We start from the raw sequence: 20,550 nt of genomic DNA, 5'->3' as shown, positions 1-20,550 counted from the left end.
TTGGACGAGAAGGAAAGATTTCGGTTTTAACACCTGGGGCGATGCGAGTTCAGGCACGCGCATCCCAGCAAAGCATGTGTGCTTATCTGCATGAAAGACACAGACCCTACCAGGATTCTGTCTGTCCACAGGTGTATATACCTGTGGCACAAAATATATCTGCATGTACACTTTGCTGTGTACGCGTATAAATACACATATAGGCATTCAGCGTCTTTGCATGTTCCACGTATTTTATGCAACTATCACTCTATATCTGTATGTAGTTGCGTATGCATGCAAGGCTACCCAGTTTGTAGCCGGAACTGAAACGTCCGTCGTGCCCTTTACAGCAGCAGCGAGGAAAGAACTTGAAAACCTGTTTTTGTTGTCGACGAACATGGATTGTAAAGTAAACATGTGCCCTCGATACGGCAGAGAATAACCTGATGTCAGGCCCTGTCGCGCGGACATATAGTCTTCCCGCACAAGTAAACACGCTCCTCGACAGGCACACGATCTACCAGTAGTGGTTAACAAGCGACGCTAATCCCAAAGAACAAGAAATACCCCGTGAACATTGGTATCTACTCTAAAGGCGCACACTGGCAACATCACATGAAAGGTGAACTGGAAAAAAAACGAGGCTTCTTTGTGCTGCTGCGCGAGGAGAGGCAATGGACGTTAAATACGTGGATTAGTGTTATCACTCCTATTATATACGCAAGGCCGCTTGGGTTCAGTTCCTGCTCTTCTTCCCAAAAAACCGAAAAAACGAAGAAGCCCCATTAGCAGAAGCAAGGAGGAGTCACCGCTGCGAAGCACTTACCATGAGGATGCATCCCGACCGCATCAAGTACAATTGGCAGCTAGTGTCTTTCAGTTCCTCAAAAATTTCTCCACCCCGTTCCTTCTTTTTTCAATTCTGCGTCCCCGTCCCTCTTCTCTTCCTCGCCTTCGTCTCCACCGTCGACTGTTGTGTTCTTCCCTCTTGTGTGTCCCTTCTATAATTCCGTCTCTTTTCGGCGGTCGACTTCTGTGCGTCTGGGTGCCTTAAAGCCCACAGGGAGAAACCGAGCGTGCGTGACGGCAGCACCAGCGATCTGCTCGTCCGTCCACAGCATCGGAAGCATGAATTCTGAAGGAACAGTAAGCAGACAAGCAATGCAGAAACCCGATGCCAAACAAGGTGGCGAAACAGAGGGAAAGACACTAAGAGAAACAGTAACCGAACCGAAAAAACGATTGGAAGAGTCCTCTCTGTTTTTTTCGTTCCGCACCTGATCCTTCTGCCATGGACTGCGCCATATCACTGTAGTGGCGACTGCCGACCCACCCAGAGACCCCCGGTGAAAAGGCCCAGTAGCAGTTCGTGAAGTCTCCTGTATCGACAACCTGCACAAACAGGAGTCTGAACTTCGACACAATTCGTGTCCGCACGCGTCGATCAATCTCCGCACTTGGACTTTGTTGTGGCCTTCTATTGGAGCGTCACTAATGCCAGTATAGTCTACCATTTCCACATCTATCTATCTACATGTATATATAACTACATACAAATATACAAGCTTCTAGATATCTGCATAATTACGCTTCTATGCATGACCAAGCAAGAACATTTAGCTTCATGTCATGCGTCTTTGTGGACTCTCAGAGAACTCTTGATGGGCAAGCTCCCAGCCACAGGTGAATAAAAGGACGTACCGCCCTGAGGAATGCTGTTCACGTCTGCATCCTCACATGCTGGTATAATCGGAAATCGGCGTGTATCCGCGAACGTGCGTGAGCCGTGCCTGGGCTCTTTGCCAGTATTTGCAGTTCTTGCTACCTTTCCACTTCTGTCACACAAGGAGGTTACACGGACTTTTTTTAGCAGAACTATATTTCTGTGCCTTCGCGTCAGTGAGCCTCTTTGCCGCTCAGTCCTTCGCCTCCCTCACCATGCGAAAAGTTGGAGTATCGAGCCCTTTCGTGTATTGACTTTCCCGGGGCGTCTCGTGACTTAGGACTGCACACACACACACACACACACACAGCGACAAGGAAACTCTAGTACATCTGCATCCTTCTGTGTATATCTACAGAAACACCAAGACACGCAAGCTTGTGTGGCAATCAAGTACATGAGCCGAGAAGTCTGTCCCTTTCATCTTCTTTCTCCACCGCTTGTCGCTATCCTCGTCGTCAAGATCGTTGTTAACCTTTTGACTTGGCCCATTCTCGTTCGTTGTCTGTTGCCTCTTCATTCTTCGCCTTTCCTGCTCTCGCCTCTTGACGCCACATCCGCCGTTCTTGCCGGACGGCTGCCGTTCCTCGTTCTTCCGCGCACTGTGCGGGCACTGTGCCCGATCCTTACCATGCGGTTCATTGTGGTGAGCTCGAATTGTCCCGTAATTGCCTCCCCACCTCAGCGGACCGATGGACGCAGTGTGCCGCAGCAGAGGAACTGCCTCGCCGAGCGCGTGGGTGAAAAAGCGGGCTCGGACGGAGCCCCAGAACCAGAGAGTCCCGGCCTCTCCGTAGCGTACGCGCAGCCACCGTAGAGCCGAGGAGGCGCCCATGCAGAGAAGCGAGACCGGCGTCGTGACATCGGAAATTAAGTTATCTAGAAAGGGACCAGACAAGAAAACATTCAAGTAGCCCGCAACGCCACGCACCAACGAAGCCAGATATATAGTAGCGATCAAAGCCCCCCACAGTTTTTTCTCCTGGACGCCGGAAGTTTTGACGCGTCTCTCCACTTGTTTTTCAAGGGCGTCTTTCGAAAGTGTCCGTAAGAGGATGAGGATGAGAAAAGAGTCAGGAGGGACAACGCGAAGACTTCCGTCCATAAATCGAGGTACGAACTAAATGGTTTGGTGTGTCGCTTGAAGAGAAAGACGCAAAAAAAATCTTGGAGATCGGCAGACTCCTTTTGCTCTCGGTCGGAAGCCCTACCGTTGTTTTCCAGGGCACGCAAGATATTGTCCCTCCAGTGATTCAGCATTTCTGTGCGAGGCAGCCAGGTCGAATGAAACCCTCCTCCTGATCAAGAAACACACAGGGCGCAAACCGAGAGTGTGACAGCGACGAAAAGCGCGCAGCTCCTGGCAAAGAAAGCAAGTCACGTCGACGCCTCGCTCAAACAGTGCCACACACAGACTTGTACGGCTCTACAATTTTTGCGTGAACTGGTGTAGATTTGATATATATATATATATATATATATATATACTTGTATGCAACCCGAAACAAGACAGGAGCCGTGGAGAGGCGGTGAGATCAAACAGAGAAACTGAATGCCACGACAGTTAAATCGAGCCTGAAGACTGAAGACTTTCCTGCAACAACAAAGAGAGCGTGGTCGGAGAATTTGTGGAGCTTGAAGAGGTCCTGGAGCAGCCACTGCATCCACACCTCATAGACGGTCGCCCCAATCGACTCGACGTTCATTCTCCCGTCCCACTTGCGAAAGATGTCTGCCAGGCTGAGGAAGAAGACCAGAAGGGAAAACGAAAAGCGTTGAAAGGAGCAGACTCCACAACCCATCGACACTGCGCTCATCCTCATGCAAGCGTACGTCTACAGGCTCGGCGAGCGTCAATCTCCAGCCCTCGTTCGAGTGCCCAATTCGAAGGTGGATTTTCAGACACAAATGCCTCTATCAACGAAGCTGCATATGTGACGACGTACCTCTAGCACGAGACGTCTCGAGAGGTATACAGAACAACGAGTTACCACACTGCGTGTTCCGCTGCTGCCTCTATGACTCAAGAGGGGCTCACGCCTCGACGCCTCAGAACATCGATGAACGACACTCTTTTTGGCAAACTCTCGGCCACAGAAAATGCCTGGACATGGGCACGCACCATTCTCAACTTACACTTCTGGAGCGTGTCTCGATTCCCCCGCAAAAACGCTTACAGCTTTCCGTCCTGTTGGGTTACGCCCTCTTTGGAGCACATCTCTTGGACTCGCCGTGCCTCGGGGCTGATGTGGGAAGAATGGTCTCTTTCTTCACCTTGTCTTGCTCCTTGTGTCGCCTTGCTGGCTTCGCTGCTCCCCTCTCCGTTCTTCTCAGAGTCGGCTAAAGGAGACGTGGTGAAGGCGAAGAGGACAGTGCGCAGGACATAATCTCGGAATTCCCGGCCGTTCACACTTTCCACATCAAGCTGGCGCCGCAGCAAGAGAAAAAAGGGAAAAGACGCAAAGAAAATGAGAAAAGACAATCACAACCAAAGTGGAGAAAACATAGGACGGAAACAGGCTCGGGCTGGTCCCCTCGGTACATCTGCGTCCGGAAGTGCCGGGAGAAAGAAAGAAGCCAAATGTTTGTTAGGTTGCAGGAAGAGAGAGGTGAGAGAGATGTCTGGAGAATTCGCTTCTCCTTAATTCTGTTCACCGCCTTTCACTCACGTTGCATGCTCTGTATGAGTCCGGTTCTGCAACTCGAAAGTGCTGTCTCTCTACTAGGTCTCTCTCTGCCTCATGACCTGGCAAGATCCTGCTCGCCTTGTCTCCCTTCTTCCTCTTTTCTCTCCCCGTTCTTTTCTCTTCTTCTCAACTCTCTCTTTGTCCTTTCTGCTTCTCCTGCGGCTCACTTGCACATCCATCATGTCCTGCACGGTGACCTTCTTCCTTTTGATCAACGCGTTGAGTCTCTCGTGGATTCTTCTGATTCGATTGCTGTGCGAACCCCCACACACAAAGCATGGCATCTAACGAGAAACAGTCGGAAAAATGAAGACGACAGGGACATGAGGCTGACACCAGAGCCGATTCTCCGATAGGTTCGCGCCCCTGATGGCCTTCCATTTTCCCTCTTTCTCTCCCTTCCTGTCTGGGCGATCTACGTTCCTTCAGCGCGTTTTCGTTTCCCCTTCTTCCGGACCGTAAGTTCGCCTTCTCTTTTTCCCCTCCCTCCATTCCCCGCTCGGCGCCTTGCTTCCGGTTCTGAGCTGGGTCGTCCTCTGTCCTGCAAGGATCTCGTTCCTGCGCGGCGGCAAAGCCCCCGAGATCCTCGACGCTGCATTTGTGGAAAAGACTCGCGCGAGCAAACTGCAGCGGTCTCCGGTCTCCTCATCTCTCGTCTCTTCCCCTTTTCCCCTTTTCCCCCTTGTCTTCTTTGTGCTTCGATGCCCATTCTTTGAGGTGGCGTTCGTCTTCTCGGGTCCCGAGTTTAGGGTCCCCCAAAGCGAGCATTCGGAACACAGCAACCTCAGACACCCTCTGGGGCGGCGAACCTCTAGCTCGGCCTTTCTAGGCCTCACCCTGGAACATAGGCCTGGCCGAGAACGTCCTCTGCGTCGGGCGCGATTTGACAGTTTGCTGTGGCGACGAAGCCTTGCGGCGGGTTCATGACGTGCGGCAACGTCTCGGTTGGCACCGCACCCTGGGGAAAATCGGAAGCGGAAACAGAGAAACCGCTGCATGCAGATGAGAGAGAAAGAACGTGTCGAAACCCGACCAGCCAGCGGTGCAAGGAACGCGAACAGTCGGTGAGAGACAGGCGACCCTTGGAAAGCTACAGAATGCGGGGAAATGAAGACAGGCCAAGGGGAGAGAGGCGGCAGATCGACGCAAAACAGAGAGGAGAAACAAAACCGGACGCGGCTGCAGAAAGCCCACCGTTGAAAAGACAGAAAACTGCGTGTGTCTCACTTTCTCAGGAACGATACAGAATTCGCGCGACGACGTTCACGGGTCCCCTTCCGTCCATCACCTTGGGCCCAAACGGGATACAAATAACTCTACCCAGTTGCGAAAAGGCAGACAGTTTTCGACTTCTAGGTCATAATCGATGTACCATGTCCATATACCTTTACATATACGTATATATAATCAACAGATGTGCAAAGGCATGCCTCACATTCCAGTCGGAAGACGACTTGGATCCATCACGGAAATCGCCTCCGCCGTCTGGTGCTGGGGATCGTTCGGGGACGCCTCCCGTGAGTGAGGCTCCAATGTCCCCTTCTCTCGTTGCCCAGACTGTGACGAACTCAATCTGCTGGTTCACACGTCCCTGACGAGGACAGCGAGAGGAAATTTGAACAATGAGGACCAGAGGCATTGTAAGTGGCAAACCCAGAACGAGTTGCCGCGCCACTGGAAGCCTACAACATTTGTCCCTGTAGCAACGTTCGTGGATTCTTCTGGGTTCGTCGCCTCCGCTTCGTTCCTCCTGAGTTTCGTCCTTTTGTTCATCTCGTGCACCCTCGTCTCTCTCTTTTGCGCTTCCTTTTGGCATTTTCAGCTGCGTGGTTTGCTGCTTTTTTTTCGACTTCCTCGCATTTGAATGCTCTTCCCACCCTTCCCGCCCTGTGCCTTCAGCTGCTCTTCCCTTCAGGGTCGGCGGGACGGCGACCGGGACGCACCAGTGTCACAAGGTCTTTCCAGTTCTTCGCGGAGTTCAACTGCTCTGTGAAGTCGACGGCGGCGGGTGAACGAACTGAAGGACAGAAAAGAGCGACCGAACAAGTTGTCCTTGAAGGGTCAACATGAAGATCAGGGAGAACCCAGTGAGAAGGCGGTGGGGCACAAACACCGCCGGAACGACAGACAAGCGGAAAGATGACGAGAGGGCGTGCTCATGCGCTGATATGAGGAAAAACACGAACTACGAAGAAGGAAAAGAAAGGGAAGAGAAGTGCCAAAGACATGGGAAGAATCACATTACAGAGAAGGACGCCGGAGCGGACCTACAGCAGGGGGAAGGCAACTCCACGAAGGACGGAACAAGAAGCAACGCAAAACCTGAGCATACGCGTGAGGAAAGCCTTAATAGGTTGGTTATATTGCATTTGGAAGAAAAACCGAGACTCACCTGCAACAGAAGCGAAGGCAAGCGCCTCATCCTCTTTCACGAGTTCGCGGAGCTCCTTGTACAGATCGGTGACCAGTGGACCATGGTGGGTGAAACGAAGCAAACGCTTGACAGGCTTCGCCACACCCTAAAACCAAGAGAGAGATAAAATAGCAAAGCATTAAGGAAAATGGACAACTCAAACCCTGTTCTCTAACAAAACCATACGTCTAGATGTGCACGGAAAATGTGTACCATCATGTGTATACAGTTTTTATACATCCGCGTTCTCGGGGGCAGAAACATGTATACTATATTCATACATACATATAATATATATATATATATATATATATATATATATATATGTAGCAAGATGCCACTTCCTTCAGGAAAACACTGAAGATGGAAATGCAAGTGGCGGACACGTAATTGTTCTTCCTTAATTCCTTTAACTCATCATCACGCAGAACGGGAAACGTTTCATCACACGACTACTCTTCTAGTCCTTGGTATCTCGCAATGTTAGCACGTCGATGTAGATAGACGCATACAGTGACCTCCTCACTAGACGCGTGCAAGTGTGTAGCTGTCTGCTTCCACAGTTATGGCGCGGAAAGATCGAAGGTTGACTTTCCTCAGTCAAGGCATGCAGCTCGCCTGGGTGCCCCCACAATCACCGGTTCCTCGATTTTTCCTTTGTTTCTGGCGTCTGTTACCTTCACGGCGATCTCTTCGACACGCGTACGCAGAGGAATCCACTGTCCATCGTACAGGTAATTCTTCCCGGAAGGATCCAACTTGATTAGAAAAAGGTCTTCAATGTCTGTGTGCGCGATCGTGTGACTCCACGCAGAGTCGCCATTGTGTCCGACGAAAATCGTGCCAGTCCCGACGAAGGCTGCACCGATGAGGCGCGATGGTTTTTTTTTCTCGGCTGCTTGTCTCGCCTCCTCTTCGCCTCGACTGCTTCCGCTCCCAGCTCCTGCTCGCGGAGAGTCAGAGTGAGTCGTCAAGAGAGAAGACGGCCCGACGGAACGAAAGAGTGGCAACCAAAAACCTGCGCAGTGGACACAGGGAGAAGCCGAGTGAAGCGGGGGGAAAACCTCGAGCAGCGAGACACGGTGAGACGTAACACAGAAGCGAGCACGATCGAGAGACAGCTCTATAAGGGATGCAAAGACGTAGAGACGCAGATGTATCTGAATACGCAGCAACAGGTAGAGAGCTTCATTCGTATGTCCACATACAACCACTCGTACATAACTATGAAGACATCTGCGCCAGCACGTATATACGTATACGGACGTATCTCCATAACGTCCATGTACAGAGGTGTTCTGCGTATTTCTGGTTGCTGCGCTCTATCGAATGCTAAGCCTAGCCTGCGGATCTTACCAGGAGCATGCGCCTCCAGATGAGGGTCTCCAGCGAGAATCGGAAACCCGGATGCTGTATACTTTCCTGACACAGCCCAACTGTTGCTGCCTCCCTAAAATTGAGACACGTCCGTCGCGAAATAGAGGAGAATGCGCCGTGATGTGGCAGACAAGACGGTGAAATCTCCGCAATCCTGTCACGGGATGCGTATCTATAAGGGGATATAGAATGTATATATATATATATATATATATACAAGTGTATGCATGTATAGCTTGGGGGGGTAAGAGGATGACAGACTGTTCCATACGATTCGATTGAACCCGCAAGTTCGTTTCCAGCGCCCGGTGGTCATGATCGACACATCCTAGGTCCCATCACCGGGCATACTCATTTGCATGCATATGCCTTTGCAGAGATCCGCAGCTCCAATCGTGTTCCTTCTTGCCTCTGAGTCACTTGATTCTTCTTTTCTTCCCGCGCGTTGTTGGCTCTCAATTTTTCTGCGCTTACCCATTTTCCCGCTGTGATCTTAGGATCCTTCTCGTCGTCTCTTGTACTGCCTCCGCCATGTCCAGGCTCTCCGGCTTCTGGCCCCTCACTCCCGACTTCCTGTCTCTGTTCTGCCCCGTCTCGCTCCGGCCGGCGCCGAGCCCAAGCATCGTCTCTTCTTTCCTCAGGGGGAAGAGAAATGCGGAAGCCGTTTTGGTCAAAGAGCGAAGGAAAGATTCCCTCCGAATTCACGAATGGAATCCGCGGGTCGGTCACGCGAATGTCAAAGGCCTGGTGGTCGAGGAAAAGAGGAGAGAAAAGGCGAAAGGAGGGCGCGATGCAAAAGGTGAGTCACAGAGGAACACGCAAGGCAGGCGTAATCGAAAGAGCATTTGGAAGGCCATGCGTTTGGAAACCTAAGTTGGGAACCATTTCCAAATCTATATACGTGGGCAATTCAATAGTATATGCATGCAGAGAGCGACGTAGGCAGATCGCTTGAGCTGTGGGCGGGACAGGTCGACGGAAGAGAGCAAACAGACGGAACAAGTGATGAGCGAGCTTAGACACAGAGATGGAAAAAGACACCTGAACAGAATGTCCATGTAAGCCTGTGTGTACCTTCCAGTAGCGACCCAATTCCTTCTTTAGGAGCACCCGGCAGAAATCGACCGTAAATCCTCGATTGAGGAAGAGCGTGAAAGCCACGGAAATTTGGAGAACGTCATTAGGCGTCCACGCCGTGTACGGCTCCCAGTCGAGAAGCGCAAACTCGATCGGCCTCGCTGGCAGCTTCGCAGCGGCTTCGCTCCAGGCTGATGAAATAGCAGCACCCATGACCACTGGAACAGTTGAGACACAAGAAATTACGACACACGTTTTGGTCGGCGCGTTTCTCGCCACATCAAGTTCCTAAACAGCAACCAGCGTCCGGAATGAAGCAACTAAAATGCCCGGAATACGACGTAATGCACGCCAGAGTGGTAGAGCCGCTCACAGAGACGGATATCGAGAACCAGGGGACGAAAAGGAAGCCCAGGGTGTATCACTATCTTCAGGTCTGCTGCGGAGTCTCTCTGTTCATTCTAAACCACCAAGAACAATTGACCACCTTGGGCAAGCCGACGGAGCTTGTAGAGAGTGTCTGGTGGGATCGTTTCGAGTTTCTTTTCGATAGCTTCGCGGTCAACTAGGAGCCTGGAAAAGAAAGAGATTGGAGAAAAACGAACGAATCGGGGCGACAGAAGCGATTGGTACGCAGAACGGGTGTGACTTTGTGAGCTCTAGAACAGAAAAAATGAACCAAAGAATCACGTCATTCGAGTTGAAGAAGCCATTACCGAAAATGAACGAGATAGCGTACTGAATTGAAACGCGAAACGAGGAGCATGAGAGCTCTTTCACGCTACCTGGGCCATGATTTCGGTCGTCACCTGGAAATGTGATCAGTGGCAACTAGGTCTTCGCCTAATGTCGCCGCAAGACTGCCAGAGGCAACGCGCCGGAAAAACTCAAGTTGGAAGGGTCGCTCTGCAGGTGGTTTCGAAAAACGAAAGTTAAGAGAAAACTTTCGACCATGAGCCATCAAACGGTTTAGCCTTTATACTCTGATTCATGTAGGAATACCAACAACCAGGTGGCATCACACATGTACATATATATATATATATATATATATATATATATATGCATGCATCCATTTACACATGTGAAACGCTGGACAGGGATGCCTGTTGGTGCTTTTTGTGGATGGATGTGTAGGAAGTCCTGTGCATAGATTTTTTTACGCATAGAAAAGCATATTGTCAAATTCGTAAATCCTGACAAACCGCTAACAGTTATTTTTCCCCTTTCTTTCCCTTCCAGAGGAGAGCTTGTAAAGCTGCGGCGATCGTACTCAATCATGAGGCGAAGGCCGTGATTTATACCACTGCATCTTTCTGCGTGAGGCTTTAAGAACGTGAAGGCGTCATGCGTTACCTGTATATTCAATAAAAGCTTGGACGTAGCTGGCATCGTCCGCTGACAAGGAAAACAGCCAGACCAGATAAGAAAATTGCCTCTGAACGCCGGCGTCTTCTGCCACTCTGAATGAAAACTGCGGATGAAAGAGAAGAAAACGGAATAATTAGGAGCAGAGCATTCCGGACATCACTGATTGATTTGTTCCTTTTGTCTTGAGATTCAAGCGCAGACGCAAGATGCATCAGCGACGAAGCGCGGCTACTGTTTCCTTTTCAATCGCTCTTCCGCGGGAAACTGGCACAAGAGAGAGAAGCACAAATCAAATGAAAAAGGCCTCCCATTTCCCCAGTATGCATTAAGCTTCTTGGCTTGCAGCATTCAGATTCTCGAACGTGCCTACGCGCTTCCACAACGAAGGACGAGTCCTTGCATGTACTGTTATGTGATGGCTGAGACTCTACGCGCGTAAGGGGGGGCGGCGATTAGTTGGAGGGAAAGAAAGGTGAAAGGAGAGAGTCTTACCATTTTGACCAAAGATATATGGAATGCCATGTTCATCCCGGTACACATCTACACCTGTTTTGATCCCTTGCAGCTGAGCACACGCCCAGTCGACGACGCAGTACCGCAGTTTTCTTCCACACAAGAATTGATGCGCAAAGAAAAGGCACTGTTTATAGTTGAGGAAGGATGCGAGTGGAGCAGTCACCGACGACAGACAAAAGAAGGCTTCGCTTGCCACTGCGATTAACGCGGAGCCGGAGGGGTCACAGCACGCTGAGAGAAGGCAGGTGTGAAAGAGAGTGTACATGGAGGATGCAGGCGGAGAAGAGGGGGACCAGCGTACCGAAGGCAAGAGGCAGGAGAGACAAGAAACAAGGGAGAGGCGAAAGAAACAGACTACGGAGTTGCCTAAGAGAAGAAGAGAGGAATGAGAATGGGTACAGGAGAAGCAGAGACAGCAGAAAACCACAGCCAGACAGGAACACTGCAAACGGCATGAAAAGCGTACCTCGTGGTCGCTATTCCAGAACGTTTCATTGATAGTGAAGATCTGGCGGATGACGGGGAGGGTCAAGAAGGAGAGGAGATACGAGAGAAAGTCGACCACTATGTTTCCTGACCTATGTACAGGAAACTTGGTGTCAGCAGAGGAAAGGACCAAGCACACGAGCGAATTAGAAAAATTGGGAGAAGGAAACCACTGAGTCCCGCGGACGGTTAGGTCATTGACTCGTTGTCGTTGTTCATCAGAAAACCACAATCAGTTTATTCTAAAAATCGGTACGGACTTGATCCCAGCTGCGTCTGCGAACACAGGGAGGGATTTGATGTCTGTGTCGGAGGAATCGAGTCGGGAGCTCGCCACCAGTTCTCGATCTAGCACGCTGGCGTGCTTGGCAAGCCAGGCTTTACTGGAGACGAGGCGGACCGCCGGAAACGAGGATTCTCCGCTTTCCTTCCACAAAAGGCGTTTTCTCACTTGGTTTTGGACGTAGTCCTGCACGAGGACAGCGAAACCCACGAGGCTCACCGCCCCACACGCGAGGAACACGTGCCCGCCGAATCGCGCCATGAAGAGGGACTTTCTGAGGCGTTCTGATGAAAAAAAAAAACAACTCCAGCGCAAACTTCAGTTGCGGTCACAGTTATAGAGCTTCTCTCAACTGAAGGACGTGGTTTCCGATGGCCTGCAAGATTGCTGGCGCTCGAGAACGTGGAAAAGACACGCACAACACACACACAACACACACGCACGCACCTGGCCGCTGAAGACCGCGAATGGCAAGGACGCCAGTAGTCCTGAAAGAAGGAATGCATCGTTTTTCTTAAGGGCCAAAGATAAAACCTCGTCTACCTTTCTTCTTGCGCGGTCCGGAACGCGAAACCCGGCAACCGAAGCGGAGACGCGCAGCACGCTCCATCACGTGAGTCTCTCCTGCGGTTGTCAACTATGTGTGCTCATACTGGACAGCTCCGCACCATTCTGCGCCAAGGCCCGACTCCGCGCCCCCGCGCCTTCTTCTTCCTCGCCGTCTGCATCCCCGCTCTGACTTCTCTGGGTATCGCAGGCTTTCGCGCGAGAAAGTCGTACGTTCATGTACAAGGAGACGCCTGGGCACGGCAAAGCTGGTCGGGATAGAGAGAAGGCAAGCAACTGCTCGCAGGCCAAGTGCCTTCATTTGTTTCTTTTTCTCTGCTTCGGCTGAATATTCCTCCGCCTCATCCGGAAACAAACTCGGTAATCCGAGACCTACTGAGGTCCCTGTCGCGCCTCGGACGAGACTGTTCACTACGGTACCGCAAAAGAAAAGGCGGTGGAGGAGACTTGCATGACAAGACATCGGAGGGGAGCGAACAGAGCACCTGCCAGGGGGTACGTGTCCACCGGTCTTTCCGTACCGGCGTTGGTGGTGCGTATGCAGGTGATAGTCTAGGCTTGCTATATCGAGGAACTTGTGCCTGTCTCAACCCGAGATCGGAGCAAGCTGGCCGGAGAACGAGAAAGGCACGGTTCTGCCAATCACCCAAAGGTGAATGCAACCGTTTCTACCTAGCTAGACAGGAGAGAGAGGCTGCTGACTGTGAGCGAGATGGCGCCCCCCCCCTTGCGACACCAGGGAGGGAAGAAGTCCGTGCGACTGAGGCTCCCGCTGCGTGGCAGGCTCCGAGAGAGCGAGACAGGCTCGAGGCCTCTCCCCCGACGAGACAAGACTCAAAGAAAAACGCTCGTGAATAACGTGCCCAGATAGTTGGTTTATACCTCCTAAGTGCAGGGGTTCTGAACCTTGGAGAAAAGTCTAAAGAACACGAGAAAAGCGAGCGCGGCGGCTCTCTCGACCCCCTCCGTTGCCGTTTCGCGAGCCGCGTCTCGCAGGAAGTGCGAATGACAGGCAGCTGGAGTCGGGTTTCCCTCGTTGTGATGTCGTTTTGTTGATTGACGCTGTGTGTAGGGGTAGCTGTAGAGTGAAGCATACGTGCAAGAAAGCTGCACTCCATACTCAGAGAAAAGCAGAAACAGAGCTACGAAAAGGCAGACAGCGATTGCCTACTCGACCGACGGCAACGTTCAAGCCGGCACAGCCTCGCCACAGGCGAGACGCGTGCCAAGAGAATCGCCGAGGGACGGGCGGCGCATGCAAAGAAGCGAAGCAGAACGACTTTGCAGGGGACAGACACGAACCGTGAGAAGATTTCAGTCTCCGTGAAGACGGCAAAGGATCATTTTCACTTGGATACCTCGAATGAAAGCTGCCTTTCTGCCTGATATTGCTTTCAGTTTCCCCCTTTTCTCTCAGATCTTTTCGGCTGCTGCCCGCACGCGAGCACCAGTCTCGGATCCTGGCGGTGGAAACGAGGGAGTTTTCTGAGGTACCGGGAAATTTCCTCTCTTTAATGTTGCATCTTGTCTTCCCAGAAAGCGGCTGTTGAAGCCACTGGTGTTCCGTTCACTGTAAAGAGTGACAGGGCCTTTTCGTCGTTTTCCCTTCGGGGGGCGCGTTGCCCCCTTCGCGGCCACAGGCGCAGACAACCGATCTCGTATTTGCTCTTTTGTCTTTGTTTTCCGCGCATTTCTCTTTCCCACCTTTTGCCGGAAAGAAACACTTGGAAAGGCCTTCAACTTAACCCTCGTGGGACTTCTTCGGTGGCAAGCGACCAGGAACGGGCGGGAGCCGGCAGCGCGGCAACGAAACAAGTGTGAGACTGTTTTTTGCCGCTCAGCCCTGTGCGCCACTGACCATCGGCAAGGCTTCACGTTTGCACGCATCGTACCGCTTCATTTGAGGAAATCCAACCGCGTTTTTCCTACCTCTCTCTTTTTGCCTCTGAGCTCCCGGCCCGTCGACGAGCCAAGACGCAGCGCCCGACTTAAAACACGGACTTCCGTCGGTGTGCTTTGCCTTGGAATATACACAATGGCGTTCTCTTCATCCCCGAACCCTCCACCTGCCTCTTCATCTTCTTCGAGTGCAGTTACTCCTGGAGAGAAGAGCGTGTCCGCACATGCAGTTGCCGCTGTCCAGGCTGCCGTAGCTACAGCTGCTGCGTCACGAGCAGGAGGGACACTGACGCCGCATTCTGCCTCGCTGTTGAACTGTTCTCCTTCTCCTCCTTCCTCATCGAACTTTTCTCCCGCGCCTCCTCCCTCATCGAACTTTTCTCCCGCGCCTCCTCCCTCATCGAACTTTTCTCCCGCGCCTCCTCCCTCATCGAACTTTTCTCCCGCGCCTCCTCCCTCATCGAACTTTTCTCCCGCGCCTCCTCCCTCATCGAACTTTTCTCCCGCGCCTCCTTCTTCGTCGAACTTTTCTCCTTCTCCTTTTCCCTCATCGAACTTTTCTCCTTCTCCTCCTCCCTCATCGAACTTTTCTCCCGCGCCTCCTCCCTCGTCGAACTTTTCTCCCGCGCCTCCTCCCTCGTCGAACTTTTCTCCCGCGCCTCCTCCCTCGTCGAGCTTTTCTCCCGCACCTCCATCGAACTTTTCTTCAGCGCCTCCTCGCGTTTCTAACTTTTCTTCGGGGCCTCTATCTAGCTTTCCTCCAGCACCTGCCTTCTCTGCTCCGGCGCCTCAGCCTCCTGCTGCGTCTCGGCAGGAAACTGAAGACGAGGAGCCACAAGCAAGTGTGTTTGCGGCGGCGGCAGCTGCGCAGCGAGAGCGCGCAAAGGACGGAAGGCCTCTCGGAGGAAGCAGCGTCAGCAATGCCGCAGCAGCTGTAGATGCCCACGCGTCAATTGCTGCGATTGCGGCAGGCGCGTCGATTTCCAGAAATGCGGCGCGGGGGTTCTCGCGTCCCGAGGCCCCGTCAACGGTCTCGAGTGCGCCCCAAATCGTTTCAGCCGCTGCTTCCACCAAGGGAGAAAAGTCGGGATCGGCGACCAATGCGAGACGCCCAGAGACTGCGGAAGTGAACGTGGAACCTGTGAACAGCACGGATGAACTCGGACGGAAGGTGAGCGCTTTGAAACTCCAGAACAGGAATCGCGGGAAACGAAGAGAGACCTGACGACCGGTGAGCGGTCGAGAGGCGCTCCATAGGGGCCGCAGAAAGGGTGAAGAGTCGGATTCGCATTCCACACAGCACCACCCCAGTCCGCCTCCAAGCCTCTAGCCAAGGAAACGCGAGAAAATCCAGAACGAAGAGCCTGCGGCGTTGCAAAGGGGAACTAGAGAGACACACGGCAACAGCTCGTGCGGAAGGGAAGCCCTAAGGAAAAGAAAAGGAGGGAAACGCGGAGGGAAAAGCAGCCTCGCCGAGGTTATGCGGAGGTTGGTGGGTAGGGATAACATGCTGGAAACGAGGATAGTAACACGTGGGGAGTGCGGTTCATCTGTTTTTTGTCGTAAGATGTGATGTCTGTCCAGCGCTGGTCTCGATCTCCTGTTCTGTGTCCCGTTGGGAATTTATTTTGGCTGCTGCAGGTCTGGGATAAAGCGTACTATCAATCGCTCGCACAGGCCAAGGAGGAAGAAGACGATTTCCTTTCGTATCTCCCCCAGCCGAAACAGAAAAAGGTCGCGCCGCCAGTGGAGCACCGCAAGGCCTTGCAGAGAAGAGACTTTGCGATTGATCTGACCAAGGAGCTGGGAAAAACAAAGATCGTCACACTTCAAACGCCTCGCATGCAACAGGGAGGGTGAGAACCGTAGACCGGGAAAACACAGAGTGCAGATGGGCCACGTGCCGCAGCTGTTTCCAAAAAAAGGATACATAGACGGGTATATACACTAGAAACATATACAAGGAACTGCATGTATATATGTAGATATATACTTGTACATATTTGTGTATTTTTTATTCCGTGTGGCTCCGGAAAGGCCTTTCATGGACGAAAAGTTGCTCAATGAGAAGTGTTCGCGGGGACTTCGAAGAAGGGACAGAGTCCTTCTAGAGAGAGGTCATTCCGCGGTTACGCACTTAACTGTTAATGTTTGGAGACACAGCAGAAAGAACGTTCTACACGGTTTTGGGATTGTGCTCCAGGTTCCGGGACGCGACGGCTAAGTCCTCTGTTCCGTTCCTATACGGATTCTGACACCGTGTTTCCGACGGACAAGGAAATCTCGAGCGAGTGCTTGTTTCATGTGCTTCTCTAGGTTTTGGTGCGACGTCTGCGAGTGCCTCATCAAAGATTCAGCAGCGTACATGGATCACATCAACGGCCGGAATCACAACAGGATGCTGGGTGAGGAAGATAAGGAAGCGTCTCTTTGGAGCTTGGGGGTGGAGCTATCTTGTCTCTGTGTGCCTCCTGGGCGTTCTCCATCCTTTTTGGGGCTGTTCCTTCGGCTGAGACTAGCGACGCTCAGCGCCTCTTTCTGATCTAGAGCAGGCACCGGGCGTGCATGAGCCTCGTCCATGAAGCCTCGCCGGCTGTCCACGCACGTCTGCCATCTTGTTACCTTGCCGTTCCGCAGGCATGACAATGCGCGTGGAGAGAGCGGCGCCGAGCAGCGTAGTCAGCAAGCTTAGAGAAATGCAGAGGCAATCGCAGCTGGAGCTGGGAGGCGACGACGAGGGCGAGGCGGGCTCTGGCCCCGGAGACGTGAAAGGCCAGCAGAGCTCCGACGCTCCGGGGGCGACTCAACGAGGGTCAGGCAGCCGTGCAGCTGCAGCAGGCGCGAGCGGTGCACCTGGAGTGATTGAGGAAAACTACGACGATATCGACCGGATCAAAAGACGACTCGAGGAGCTCCAGAAACAGGAGGAGGAGAGGAAGATGCGGAAGAAGTTGAAGAAGAAAAAGAAGGCAGGCGCAAACGAGGATGGGAAAAAGACCGGTGATAAGGACGAGGATACTGCAGGGGGCGCTGCTTCGGCGGCCGAAGGCGTTAAACACGAACCAGAGGAAGACGAAGAACAAAAAATGCTCAAAGCCATGGGCTTACCCTCGTCATTTGTCGGCAGTTGAAAATCGGGGTTTCCACAAAAAACGGGACACGAGTCAAATACGAGTTAACGATGACACAGAATGATACGACAGGTTTTGTAGACGCCTGGATATATGCCTGCGGATCCTTCAATGTAACACAGGCGCATGCCTTCTGGAGTACACAGAGTCATGGACATTTGTATAAATCATTTGCGTAGGGTTCTCTTTTCGAGAGAAATGTCCCAAACGTGATGTTTCGATTGTTTCCTCGCTTATTTGCGCACGCAGAGAGACACTCATTGCGTTTCGTTCCTTCGCACTTTTTTCCTTCTGCACCTCAGACTGTCACCAATTTGAAAAGCCTGCAAACCACCTGGGATGGCTGGCAGTCCCCTTCTGTCACTCAATATCACTGCGCATTCATGGCACTGTCTTTTTTTCACACTTCTTTAGTCTCGTTTCTTACTGTGTCTTCGTCCTTTCTTCGCGCCGAGCGTCAGTTGTGTTCGGCGACTGCCTGGCCTCTTCTCCCTCAATGTGTTTCTCATTTGATTCGCGACACACTCAGTAGAAGGCTCCAGTTAGCGAAAATGTCGACATAGGGTTGACGGGGCGTAAAGGGCTTTTGAGTTGATTTCTGAATCTCTACGACGATGAGTGGGCCTGCTTCCGTCGCAACCCGTTGAGCGGAAAAAGAGCAGGAAAGTTCTGCCATTCACAAAAAGCACGCGCCCAGACAGGGGCTCGACAGTGAATGGTCGCGTGGAACCTCGAAACGTTTTCCTGGGTGGCTGCCGGTTTGTCTCTACCTCTTTCACACACATAAGTAGGCTCTCTGCTCTGCTTTATTCGTTCTCCAGCGTCTCGTCCCTCTCGTTTCCCACCCTCTCAGCCGCTGTTTCGCCTCACCTCTTCTTTTGTTTCTCTCCTTGTGATCTGATCTGCAAGAGGCAGAGACAACCCCAGTGACTTGATACTGCCTGAAGTGTTCTGCTCACGCTCTTTTCCCCTCTCGCTAGTCTGAAGGAATCTCTGTTCGGTGAGGCGGCGGATGTAGCACAGGTGATTTGGCATGTTCGCCTGTGTCGAGTTCAAGGGTGGAAACAGATGCCAAGAGGTTTCAGATGCAGGCGTGGCACGAAAAGGTGGTGCAGCGCTTTCGGGTGGGGACATCCGGATTCAGGTGTCCGGGGACATTTCATCGTTGATTTAGATGAACGCCTTGCTGGTGCAAAGGAAACGGCGGAGGAGTTGCTCAGCATCTCGTGTGCTCCTATGCTTGCGCTTCAATGGTGACCAGACGAGCGGCTCTCTGTTCTCATCAGGAGGAACCCTATTTACGTGTGGTGGGGGCAGACAGAGATAGACTCAGTTCAGAGAGTTGCGCCTGACAGTTCACTTCTCTTACGGAGAAAGCAACTCGAGATGGTTTCGTCAACAAGAACAAACGAGGTGAAAAGACGTTTGACTGTGCTGTGTCGCCGGTTAAGTCAGTCGGCCCTCAGCCCAGTGAGAGCTCGACCCACCGGAAAAACCGGGACGTTTGGCAGAAAGAAGCGAGGAACTGAAGAAGAATGCACAGAAACAGGGGTCACTATCCGTTCGAAAATTTCCATTTCAAGTGAAGGATGCGTATTGAACGCTGCGTTCGTTGAGACCGTGGCTAACCGTGCTTCAGATCCCCCGAGAGCTTTTGCTTCTAATGATTTACACCATCACTAGCCGAAAACGAAAAAGCTGTATAATGCAGAGAGAAACAGGTGAATAGGAAGGACCCTGCGCAGATGGTAAGATGCAGACGCTGTGCGGACCCTAACACAAAACGCAGATCTAGCTTCTGCTCAGTTCTGTTTGCTCTCCAAGAGAAAAAGGAACTGGAGAGATAAAAACGGTGTACGGGTTAGAGAACCCGAGACCTAGAGGACTTCTCCGTCATGCAGTGTTTCTACGCCTCTTTCTTCTCAGCGCATTCCCAGTTTAGGATTCTTCTAGTGAGAAGCTCACACACGACCAAGAATATAAGGGTGAAGCAAACCGCTCGATTATGAGGGATATAAGCACTTTCTTTTCAGACAGCTGGATAAAGCCGTTGCAGTGGAACTGGAACCAGCGCCTTGTAGGAAAGGTAGTGAGTAGCTAGACGGAAAATTTAATTGTTGGCGCTGCTGTCCACCAACGGACTTTACAACGACAACAGGAAAATGAGAAATTTGATTTGATTCTGATATCACTTCCGAGGCCAAGCGACAAAATTGTCAGACCCCCCCCAGAAGACATCTTCCGTTGGCGTGTAGCGCTTGTGGGACCGAGCCAACGAATACAGAGAGACAGTCTTTTTTGACGACGAGATAGTTCTGTAACTTGGTCTTCTGGGTCCCTAACATTATGCGGAAGAGGATGGTTTCTTTTCGGTCGAGTTTGGTGTTGTGCAAGGGAACCGTTAGAAACTTTCAGCAGTCTGTGTGCAGTTGCGTTCCCCTGATCGTTACCCCGACGACGACTGCGTGAGAGCGCGGCCCGCCTGGGTCTGTAGCCCCAAGACCCGTCGACGAAGAAAAGAATGAATTGCCTCGTGAGGGAAAAGAAGGGATTTTAAACCTTTCCTTTCCTCCTTTTTTTCTTCTTTCCACTTGCATGTCTCTTAGCGAAGGAAGAAAAGCCGCTCATTACGGAGTCTCGCCACGTGACAGCTGTGCAATTGTTCGGGCACAGGGTTCGGTCCTTTACTGCGTTGTGCTAGGTACAGCCGCATCTCAAATACGTGGTCACATCGCGGTGGCCAAGCGTCGACAGCGCTGTCTAACTGCGGCGCCGTGCTGCTCTGTCTGTCACACGCCTCCTCGAAGGCGGTTTGCACAAACGAAATTAGTTTGCCTTCTCCGTTTTTGGTGGGTTGCTCCTCTTCTGTGATGGTCTTTTCGTTCACTCTGGACTGCATCTTTAGGAGCTCTGAAGCGGTTTTTGCCAAACGGGTGCACAACTTGAATGGCATACACCTGGAGTTTGTGGGTCGGTTCTCGAGGCGCGTCAGCTTTCTGTAGGCGTTTCTGTTCTTTTCAATCGCAAGCCCTCAAAAA

The 20,550-nt window shown here is 52.0% G+C and overlaps 2 protein-coding genes across 2 annotated transcripts; one reads left to right on the top strand and one right to left on the bottom strand.

Annotated features, from left to right (window-relative positions):
* Positions 1-983: 983 nt before the first annotated feature.
* On the bottom strand, positions 984-12,176 carry NCLIV_052780 (putative penicillin amidase domain-containing protein; the record flags this gene model as incomplete). Its single annotated transcript, XM_003884832.1, has 19 exons — positions 984-1,117; positions 1,260-1,374; positions 1,920-1,987; positions 2,336-2,584; positions 2,917-3,003; positions 3,255-3,445; positions 3,883-4,130; positions 4,560-4,644; positions 5,229-5,350; positions 5,828-5,983; positions 6,336-6,409; positions 6,785-6,911; positions 7,483-7,748; positions 8,162-8,255; positions 8,657-8,926; positions 9,257-9,477; positions 10,616-10,657; positions 11,123-11,195; positions 12,084-12,176. 19 exons carry the CDS (start codon positions 12,174-12,176, stop codon positions 984-986), a joined length of 2,715 nt encoding a protein of 904 aa, XP_003884881.1.
* Positions 12,177-14,517: 2,341 nt separating this feature from the next.
* On the top strand, positions 14,518-17,512 carry NCLIV_052770 (U1 like C2H2 zinc finger, related; the record flags this gene model as incomplete). Its single annotated transcript, XM_003884831.1, has 4 exons — positions 14,518-15,552; positions 16,023-16,237; positions 16,698-16,786; positions 17,019-17,512. 4 exons carry the CDS (start codon positions 14,518-14,520, stop codon positions 17,510-17,512), a joined length of 1,833 nt encoding a protein of 610 aa, XP_003884880.1.
* Between the last annotated feature and the right edge of the window lie 3,038 nt (positions 17,513-20,550).

Source organism: Neospora caninum, chromosome X, assembly GCF_000208865.1.
Source record: "Neospora caninum Liverpool complete genome, chromosome X".
Taxonomy (NCBI): Eukaryota; Apicomplexa; class Conoidasida; order Eucoccidiorida; family Sarcocystidae; genus Neospora; species Neospora caninum.
Note: the sequence above shows the minus strand (reverse complement) of the source record. Positions and strands in the feature narration are given on the sequence as shown.